Genomic DNA, 11,482 nt, shown 5'->3' on the forward strand with positions numbered 1-11,482 from the left:
TTTAATTTGTTCAGTCAGTTCAGTTAGGAGTAAAACAGCCGATGCAAAATGAACAATAAATAAACTCAAACTAATAAGCTGTTTTGGTCAAAAACCTAAAAATTAACTGCATTAAACCTTCTTTCAAATGGTTCAGAAAGTGCAATTAGAAATTCTAAATATGATGTAAAATAAATAATAAAGCATAGAATTAGAATGCACAGACCTAACCTTATGTATCAAGCATACTGTCACCGATACCCAATGTATCATTTTTTTCAATGTCAGTACAGATATTAATGTCAGATCGATGCACCTCTAGTTTTCCCCTCACCTAACAAACTGGCTGAAAGCCTTGTAGTTGGTGAGAGAGCTGTAGTCTTCCTGAGTAAAGACATGATCGATGTCCTTCATGCCCCAGGCCTCCAGCAGCTGGGCGGAGCTTTTCGGCTGTGGTGGGAGCAAAGAAGTTGGAAAACAAAGCCAGTCAGAGGAACTTCATTCCTCCAGGAGCTGCATTCGCTCCTTCCGCAGGGAGTAAACAATAAAACTTTACCTGGCAGTCATCGTCGTCGTCATCGTCGTCTTCTGGTTCCGGATCTTTGCGTTTGCTCTTAGAGCCTCCTTTCTCTCCGGCCCCACCTCCTTTCTTCTTGTCTTTTGCAGAGCTTGAGCGTTTCTTCTTTTTTCTCCCAGGGGCGTAATCACTCCCTTCACTCTCTGACCGCATACCTCCCTCATCTGCATCCCTCTCTGCCGCCTCCATTCCCATCAGGTGCTCTGGGGAGCTGACCGGCAGTTCCTACAAAATACAGACCCACTTTACTAATTACAAGAGGGCACGGCTCCTTACCAGGTTTTATTTTTTCCATTTGTCGCTTGCAGAGGTTATGATACTCTTTTAGGCTCATTAGTCAAAATTCAATGGTGTTTTCCTAGTTGTAATATTGCAAACTAAAAGTTATGATTTTTAACTGCTGGTTTGACAAAACAACCACTTTTGTTGTGAGGGATCTGAAATGTTTTCATAGTTCCATTTATCAAATATTTCATAATACTGTACAGTGAATATAACCAGGTCACTTGAGACCCAAATAGTAAACCTATTTCATACTCAGCATAAACCCAAGATTCTGTTTATATGATTTACTTTAACACTGATTGTTCACTGCATTGCACAAATATATTGTTCATTCTTAGTTTTTACAATTTGAAGATGTTTGCACGTTAAAATGCTACATAATACTACATCCATAATAATTTTATCGTTACAAGACAAAAAAAAATCCCTTATTCTGGAATCCTGTCGCATCGTGCAAAAAAGTTCAATTATTATTCAAATTAAAACAAGAAATTACAGAAAATATTTTTTCTAGTGGCATAATGGGTGCCAGTAAGAGCTATTTTAGGAAATAACATTGAGATATTATTGCTAAATATTGTAATGATAATTTAAATTATGATTAACTCATTTTCCTTTCACTGAAGCACTTTCATTTTCACCATCACAATGTTCACAACTACTCTACCCAAGAGTTCTGATTTTGGTCACTAAGATTGATATCCTTAAAAAACTGAGTTTAAAAAGTTTTTAAACTTATCACATCAACGTCAGCAAAGTTTGGATGCTCTGTAAGTTTCTTTACAAGCCACAGATGGAAAATTGATCAATGGATGAGAGGCTGAAGCTCAGCGTGAGCTTCTCATGACCAATTCCAAAAATATACAAACAGTTAATAGATGCAAGTAATTTAAAAGCTTCTGTCTATATTATTGGTGCAAATTCAATTTAATGTAATCATATTTGAGGTTTTTACATTTTTAATTTGTAGAAATATGAATAATAAGGGTTTTATTTTTATTCGTCCTATGTTAGAGCTGGCAATTTCTAAATATAATTTATATGTTAAAGATGCGGTATGTAACTTTCATAAAAAATATTTTTTCTTCTCATTAGTGCACTTAGCAGCACTGATTGACAGCGCTAAGACCCGCCTCCTGATTGGTTGTTTATGGTTGGTGCATTTCTTCAGATGGGAAGAGCTGGAGGAGATTGATGTTTATCTGTCTCAAACTATGCTGTCACGACACAGAGACAGTTTTAACAAATATGTAAAAAAAAACATTTTTTTTTAAAGTTACATACTGCAAGTTTGAAGGGAAAACCTTATATCTTACTTGTATCTATATTTTATATTTCTTATGTAAAAATGAAAACGAGGAATAGGAGTAAGTCAAATAAATATTTAGAATAGCAGAAAATATTTTTTTTACAATAATTGGGGGGAAAACATCAGTATTATTATGTAATTTGTGACTCCATTATGTTGAAAATTACTCCAACTGAGTGTGGATCATATTTAAGCATAGCTGTGGGTGGAATTAATTTCCCTCATTTTTAATGGGGAAAATTATTTGCTTATGCATTGCAATTTTTCACGACACAAACTGCCTGTTTGCTTGCTGAATTGAAACCCTCAAGGAACCTGCTGCAAAACTAGGGAATTAAAAAAAAAGTTTTTCTAAGCTCCCTCACAAATAAATACATCAATTTAAATATCCAGCATGCAAACTTTGACAAGGGCAGCGAGCTCACCTCCCGGATGGGTCTTTGCCTCTTGCTGCTCCGGCTCTCTCTGCTGCTCTTCTTGGCTTTCTTCTTCTTCTTCGACTTGGGTACCTCGTCCAGGTCGGAGACAACATCCTCCGGCTCTTCTTCATCTGCAAAGGAGACATGCTCGCATTATTATTAGTTTCAGGAGAGAAAACACGACTGCAGGCCGGAGGGGGAGAAGACCACGAACGAACGCGCGCGCTGTTCCATCTGGCACGACTGGGCAAACGGCTGTGCACGCGCGCACACATGAATGCGTCTGTGAATGCCACAACAGCACAGGTTTAAACTTACCCGATTTCCTAACGCTAAAAATAAAATAAAATAAAACTTTAACAGGCCACACTCTTATTAACACATTAGCGATGTTTCTTTAAAAAATATAAAATAAATAAATAACGAAAAGTGTGAACACTTGCTTCTCAAGTTAGCTAACTAATCTGTCATGGCGAGTGACCCGAGCCGAGCCGAGCCGAATACTCCCGGCTAGCTTCAGCTAGCATCGCGGAGAAGCTCAAGTTACACAGAGATGGACCTTTCTTCGGGGAAAGGAGGGAGAGAAAGAAAGGGGGGCAAACGCCGAGCTTACCGTGAAGAACTGAATGCTCCTCTGGCGCTCCAAAGTCGTCCCTCTCATCTTCGCTACACGACATTTTCCCCCCTACGAAAGGTTTAAATTTATTTCTTTGCAGGGCGAATTAATCCCCCGTAAAACCTCGCTCCTCGGTCGGCGAGGGAGGAGGGAAAATGACGTGGGACTGGTGGAGAATGGACCGGGGGTGTCCAGGAAGGGAGGGTAGCGTGTGAGTAGGGGGGGAGTGAGGAGTGGTGGTTGGGCGCTTGGTGCTGGAAAAAAACAAATAATGATACATTTGATTGGCTCGAAGCCTGCCCAGTTGCAATTGTAAACACACACTATTAAATTGTCCACCTGTCAAAACAAACAAGTTATTATGCAGGTAGATCCCAACAAAAGAGTGGATCAACTTACAGGTGACATTTATCCATGTTATTAAAAAACAAAACAATAAATGCACAGCCTCTTATGAGAAAGATGCATCAAAGAAAAGTTTAAGCTTTAAAAATTCCTGCCTTCAAATATTGGAAACTTACTGTAGTGTGCGTGTAGTCCGATTCGAGGTGTGCTCCCTCTTTCGGAGCGACAAATAAAAACCAATCACACTGCTTCAGCTCCAGACGTTGTCCTAGGGTGCTCACCCATTAAATCCCCGAGTGATATTTCTGTTTCTTTTCGCAATGACCCCAAACACGCGGCTCCGTCCCCCACTTCTTGTTTCCCCCTTACCTTACAGGCAGCGCTTAGCTAACATCCTCACAAACACACAAAGGGGGCAGACATCCCATAATAATCCCCCCCTCTCCCTCCCACACGCACGCAGGACTCTGCATAGTTACCTCGCAACGGACAGACCATAATACTCCGGCTGCCCCCACCCCCTCCAACATGCACGCGCACATGCATGCACTATGCTCATGCACATGCACACTTCTTCCCCTTTCCACTGGAAGTCCCAGCCCCCTTAGCAACCCCGTTGTCATAGTGACACCCCCCCTCCCTTGCTCCAATGGACAGACCATAATACTCCATCAGTGGCAGCATACATCCCATAATAATATACAACACCTAAAAAGACAAGAAGGTTAAAAAAAAAAAAAAAAAAAAAAAAAAAAAAAAAAAGAAAACACCACACAGATGGTCCTTGGAGGAGATCAGGTCCTCTAGTGACAGACCATAATACTCACCGGGCGTCCAGCTGGTGTTAAAACTATGCAATAAATACATAAAAATAAGGGAATAAAGTGATGGATTTTGTTGTGAGTGGTGCTCACGCAGGTGGACGGCATGCCGGCAGTGTGCGGGTCAAACACCCTGCAGAGGTTCAGTGTTTACCCGAGGCCTTCTCTCTCAAATATTACCTCTGATTCTCCATCAGGAAAATCAAAACGGTCCCACGCCAACAGGTGCGCAACTGCACCAACACGACCAGCAGAGCTGCTGCTGCTGCTGGTCGGAAGCAGTTCCATAAACCACTTCATTAAAAGAAACCACAACGTGCAGTTTCAGCGAGAAAAAGTAGTAAACAATTTAAGCTGCGCTCAAATCAGACAGCATGCAAAGAAAGCTGTTTAAACTGTTTATCTGTAAAGATTTATCCACCATCTTGTCACACATTCATCTGGTGCCAGAAACTATTCATATTGCGAATCTATGTGAGTTTTGGCTGCTGGTTTCGTAAAAAGTAAACCAGCAGTGCTACTGAAAAGTGATTTATGTTGGCAGTGTTTATTGTTAGAAAGTAAAACAAACTTTAATGTGCAACAAGTCGACAGGAGAACAAAGCAGGAGCACATCTGGATTTCATAATTCTGGTATAGTTTAGCTTCTATGAAAATGATGTTAGTGACCCTGTTTGGGCCTGAGGCCGCCTTGCTGCTCCAATACATCTGTCCCACATCTGTTATCTCAAGAAACATAGTCACAATCCATAAATTTAAAGGACCAGTATCACGTAAAATCAACTTCTTTTTAGCTATATATGATGCTATAGTGTTATTTCTGGAGTGTTGCTTTTATTCTTTCATCCATTTTTTGAGAAATCCCTTTCATCTCCAAGCTGTTCAAAACACCTGGGTGGATCTAGCTCCACCCCCAAACCACAGCTCCTCCTTGGAGCTGCTTTTTGCAAGCTTTCATGTTACTCCCTCACTCTGCTCCTTCAGACTAGCAACAGCAATTAGCAAACGCCTCAGTGAGCTTTGGCACTGAGCTACTTCTCATTGAAACTGTGGTAAAAAAAATATAATTAGAGGATAAATAGAGGAGAGATGTGATAACTTCCTAAAGGCAGGAGTTTTTAAAGAGACAGAGGCCCAATTTCATGAAGCTAAATTACAATGTCAAATTTCTTTTAAGTCATATTTGATAGGATTTTTTATAACACACAGTTGCGTTAACTGAAGTTATAAAATTGCCATTTTTGCTATCAAATTTTATAGCAATTGATTATGCTATAAAATGGCACTATGTGCCTGCCACTTTAAGAGATTCATAACAACATTCACAATGTTGAAGATTCCCAATCAACCTATGCAGCTCCACAATTTCAGTAACAATTTTAAAGATAAAAGGGTTTTTATCACCTTAAAATAGCTGACTTATTTTTATCATTAATTCTTAAAACTTAAGCATCCTAATGGTAAGCATATCATAACTGGAAAACAAATTGAATTTTATAAACATAAAGACACTTCAGACATCTTCATCCACAGATAATGAGGAATAAGAATTAATATTTACCTCTTTCATAGATTTTGAGATAAATAGTAATTGTTTGACCATTAAAAAGAATGAATTGGAATTGTTTACATGTACTTAAAGCTGCAGTACGTCACTTTTATAAATATTTTATTACATATTTGTTAAAAGTTGTGATAGTATGGATGGTATGAGTCAAGCTCCTCTACCTTCTCCCATTGCTAACTAGAAACAACCAATCAGAACCAAGAGGCGGGTCTTAGAGCTGTCAATCAATATCTCGTGTGTTGCTCCCCCTGGCCCTTTGCTCTCTGCTACCCTGCAGCTGGCATAGCATGTTGTGAAAGCTAAGGCTAGTTAGCATAAACTGTTTTCCAGAAATGGGAAGTTGTTTCTCCGACGTTAACACGTTTTAGCGAGAGTACACGAAGTTAATTGACAGCACTAAGTCCAGCCCTCTGGCTCTGATTGGTTGATATTTGGATCGGAGCGGAGCATTTCTTCAGACAGTAATAGCAGCTCAGGAAGGAGGCGGAGGAGATTGATCTTTTCACAGATTTGTCTCATAAACTGTCACAACATGGTGACAGTTTCAACAAATGAGAAAAAAGAAATTCTTTATAAAAGTTACAGACTGTAGGTTTAGAGATTTATTGCTGCTTTTCCATGTAAAGGTCAAAGTTAACTGTATTAAACTCGGCTTAGACAGTTATGTGCTTAGTGAATGTTGAATTCAAGCATAGTTTTTTACAGTATTAAACTTCTTGAGTTACATTCAAGCAATGATTATATGAAGGTAAAATATAATAACAGTTAATTTAATTACACTATTTTTCAGGATATTTACTGGTCAATATGCAACCACGTGGAGTGTGCAGCAAATGTTAGCAAAACTAACACACAATCAGTAGAAATTATTAAATCAACTTTAAATTATTTAAATTGCTGACTTTCTGATAGTTTTCCCGAATAAGTGTAAAATTAAATCATTTGTCAAGTGAGACTGCGTGACCCCAGGTGACCCTCAGCAGTCGTAAAATCCTCTTACATCTGCAGGTGCACCTCGGTTTGTAAAATAATTGTCAAAAAATGTACTTATTCATTAAAAAAATACAACTCACATAGTTTATATTCATTATAAAAGGTGGGATATATATTTTCAGACATTTGTTTTTGTTAATTGTCATAAGTTTAAGAAAACCTTAAAATTTTAACGGAAAATTTAAACAATGTATCTATTCAGTAGTTGGGTTAGCCTTTTTTAGTGCATTGGTGTGTCATGAAGGTGACAGAATTTTTTCCCTCCACACAACTTTCCAGTGATATGCTTCAGTGCAGCACTCATTGTCCACCTGTTTTTATCTAAGACTGTAAAGTCAACATTTTTACCCAGGACTGTGTAGGCCGTAACATGGACCTAGCACAGGATTTTACTTATTGTCTTATGTAACTTTCTAATTTTCAAAGAAAAATAATTTCTGGTTTTAAAATATATCACTCTGTGAGCAATTATCAAATCAAATTGAGTTACTTCAATAAATTAAGTGTCCAAAGGCGTCATAATTTATTGAGAAAAACATGAACTTTTTATGCAATCAAATAGATATAAGTTGAACGTGTTTGCTAGTATTGCTACATGTGAATTTTAAATGCGCACAGATCATTTTAAATATCTCTTTTTAAATTATATATGCTTGACTTTATGCAGCTCACTTGCGGCGAACATACAGCAAAGCCATTATTTTATATTCATGTTGAATAAAGACAGTGTTTGCCTTTTGAGGATGTATTTCAGATCTTCTTTAATCTTGTTCTTACATCCCTCACTGAGGTTCACATTTCCGTGCTGTTTGTTTTGTTAGAAACTATAATTATAAGGGCTTTGCCTGTAATAACGCAAAGTGACATAAGGCATCAATCTGGAAACACTGATTCAGTAAAAGTCTGCAAGAAAACAAATATATTTTACATGTAGTTTTTTCTGCTACAAATCAGTTCGTCTATCTGTAACAGTTACAGATATAATATCTGTTGAGAATTATGTAATATTTTTTACCAACATGTTTATTCTGACTGGAGCTGCACAGCCAAAGTCCCTAAAGATTAGGGTGATGGCGAGGAGGTTTTCCAACCTCAAAGACTTACAGCTCACCAACAGAAAAGGTGAAAATACCACAGGGATTCTTGAGAATAGGCACAAAATGGGTTTTAATTTTCCCATAATTTTTTTTTTATTATTTCTCAAGTTTATGTATGCAAATGTGACAAATAATGTTTTGGAAATGTAAACATGCTAAGGTGCAGGCTCCCAGTTGCACATTTTTTTTATTACATTTTTAATCAACCTGACCCAGAACTTTGTCATCACCATCTGACAAAAATAAATATAAAATGATTTTTAAAATACCCTAATAGTGATATTTTTTACTAATTTTACAGACAAATGCTTCTCAAGAAACAAAAAAAATATAATTTAAAACAAAAAACAAAAAGTCCATCTGACGGAGTTGACAGTGCCTGCCCGATTTGACACAGAACTGAAGGTGGTAACAAACTAGTGAGTAAAATGAAAAACTTGGTACATGTGAAGTAATGCAATTTATGTAAAATACATTAAAATGAATTAATTGCACATTTAAGTGAGATTTGACAACAATTTCACTGAAATAGTCACAAAAACTCTGATGGAGTTGACATCTGACGGAGTTGACAAAAAGCCAAACTATCTCAATTTATATGATGTTATTCTGAAGGAGGCCATATTCTAGTTCATCAGGTCCATGAAATCTTTACAATAAACTAAAATTAAACTTTTATTTCACAAAATTTCATCAAAGTTTTGTAAATTGTCAGTTATGGTGTTGACACATCATGGTTGTGACAAGCAACTTAGGAATAAAAAGAAGAAAAAACTAAAGAATAACATAAGCTAACCAGAGCTAACTAGCCCTCTTAGCAAAGGAAGAGAAAGGAAGAGGTCATGGGGTCCTCAGAAGTTCTGGTGCCCCCCAATAATGCCTGATTTTTTATTTTTTTTTGTTACATTCTTTTCATTTCTGACGGTGTTGACAAAAACTAGGGACAAATTTCAATGGAGTTGGAAAATATACAAAAATTATTTTTAATTCAATTTATTGATACTTTTATAATTATTTATATGACTACTTATACTTAATTGTCATAATATATAATTTTAGTATTTCTTTAATTGTTTTAAATTATTATAATGTATTGAGTTCTGCTCCTGGACAAGGGCTTTTACAGGCATCATCCACCGACTACAATGTTTAAAATAAAAAAATATTCAGCAAATACCTGAAAAAAATACATTGTTGTGCTCACATGACCCAGGTTAGTTTAGTCAGATATTTGAAAAAATTATACTTTGTGTATATTTTGTTCAAATTTTGTGCTTAATCCATAGGACCTGTTTTGTCCCTATTCTCAAGAATCACTGACCAGTGAATATTTAATATTTGTTGTCGCAATTATAATAAATATTTGATGACTGTTTTAATAATCCCTGTTGTTAGAAACTTTTGAATGTTTTTCTTGGATAAATGTAAATTAAATCAGATTTTTATTTCACAATTGATACTACTGAACTTCAGTTATAGATAACATCACTTTGTAATTGTATGCTACACTTTAATTTGGTATACTGTCTACTATCTGTCAAAGCTTCTGATGTTATTTTTAGTAGGAGTAATCCAGCTTCACTCATATTTCCCTCTTGATACGCTAGATGTGTAATCGATAAATGACTCTGCATCCAACACTTTTTGAAGTCATGACTTTTCCCTCTTAAGGTCATATATGCACTCACAGACACCAGCAGATGAAATTCCCTTTAACAATGTAAATGCAAGCTTCTTTTATTCCCCATTCACAGTAAATAACGTGGCATATTCTTTGTAAAAATGAAGATCTGAGCCAAAAAAAACAAAGGCCTTTCTCCTCACTCAAATGGCCACTAGTATTCCCTGTGGTACGGTGCATGCAGATCGCATAGCAACAAAGCCTTATGCCTGGCTATTGTCTGTTACTGTTGCTTGAATGCCCCTTAGACAGGCATGTGTGCGCGTGCACAGGGCTCACGTGCGACACCGTCACTAACACCTCATCCCGCTATCTGCTCCCTCTATCCCGTGTGCACAGGCCGCAGCCGGGCCCCCTCCCCTCTCAACGCCACCATATTTCCATAACATTCATGGGTCATCCATTCCCCTCCCTCTCTGCCACCCCCACTTTCCCTGCCTGACAACACCACCGCCTGCCATCCCATAATATTAATGCACACACACACACACACAGCAGTGCATTCAGCCCTTTGTTGGCAGGGATGCCTGAGCAGTGCGAGCGTGCTCATGCACAGCGATCATGTGCACGCCTCAGATGATTTCTGCATCTGCACTCAAACTGCTGAGGCAGGTGGGCCTCCAGTAATGCAGGAGCTAAAGGTGAGAGGTCACGTTTCGAGGGGGAACATGCCCGTGAAGTCCAGAGGCACCCTGAGGCAGCCATCCTGAATGAGGTCAATCACCCCCTCCATGCAACCATGAGAGCATGGAGGAAGATCAGTTTAGATGTGCCCCATCTATCCAGCAGACTCTCTCAAAGTCCACTGCTTCTCTCTTTAATAGGAGGAAATGCAAGTCATCTCCATGTACATGTCACTGCTAAAGCTTTAACAAGCGTCTCTTGGCTACAGTCAATCACCACCAGACCATGTCAGCATGATAAAACATCTACAAAACGGGGTAACGATAAAGATAAAAAAAAAGAGGGCAAGTTATTTACGAGAGAGGGGGTGAAGGGACGAGCATAACAGAGGCGCTGGACGTGACGGTGGCCAAGCTCATCACCATGGTGTTGCTGTGGGAGACAACAGAGGACGTCACTTGGAGAGACGGGGGACACAAAGGAGGAATACGACATGAGGAGGACCGAGAGAAGGAGGCAAGAAGTCGCCCGTCTCAGCAGATAAAGACAGAGGAGAGCGAGCAGAGAAATTTGGGGGAATGAGAAAGTGTGCAGACGGATCTGTCAGGAGAAAGTCTGTGGTGACGTCTTGAGTTTTCCAGCAGCAAAACACAAAAAAAAATTATGTCCGAATCACCAAGTTTAGCTGTTGTGAATTTCATCTGAAAAGTTAATTATAAATAAAATATTCTATAGCAAATGCAAACACATTACAACCATTGATAAAGTTCCTGCTGCCAAAATGTAAATTTGAAGATTTGTGCTGACTATGAGGGAAAAGTTTTTATCAAACTGTACCGATTTTTGTAATTGTTTCTTTCTTGTGAAGGAGCAGTAAAAGCTGAAAACATGTTTTGCTGCAAAAAAAAAACTATTTTCCAACATGTTGATTTCTTCTGTTTTTGTCATACATTAATGTTTACGACCTTCAAACTAATTATAAGGGAAAGACAACCTGAGTAAAGACAAATGTTCAAATAATTATTTAATTCATGAGAAAAAGCATTTGCAATAACAAGTAATTAGTTGTTTTTTTTTTTACAACAGTGAGGAGGAACTTTGGCAAAGTCTTTGTAAAATTGTTTTAATTCAGCCACATTGTGGGGTTTTGAGTAAGTAGTCAGTTTAAG

General features: G+C 38.0%; 1 protein-coding gene across 1 annotated transcript in view; it reads right to left on the reverse strand.

Moving 5' to 3' along the window:
• Positions 1–3,960, reverse strand: part of chd4b (chromodomain helicase DNA binding protein 4b) — a 36,724-nt gene extending 32,764 nt beyond the window's left edge. Inside the window, 5 exon segments of the mRNA XM_008431422.2 lie at positions 314–429; positions 536–781; positions 2,576–2,700; positions 3,183–3,439; positions 3,707–3,960. Of these exon segments, the coding sequence (XP_008429644.2) occupies positions 314–429; positions 536–781; positions 2,576–2,700; positions 3,183–3,246 (551 nt within the window). The 5' untranslated portion in view covers positions 3,247–3,439; positions 3,707–3,960.
• Positions 3,961–11,482: the final 7,522 nt, after the last annotated feature.

Source organism: Poecilia reticulata, linkage group LG16 (genome assembly GCF_000633615.1).
Source record: "Poecilia reticulata strain Guanapo linkage group LG16, Guppy_female_1.0+MT, whole genome shotgun sequence".
In the NCBI taxonomy this organism is placed as follows: Eukaryota; Metazoa; Chordata; class Actinopteri; order Cyprinodontiformes; family Poeciliidae; genus Poecilia; species Poecilia reticulata.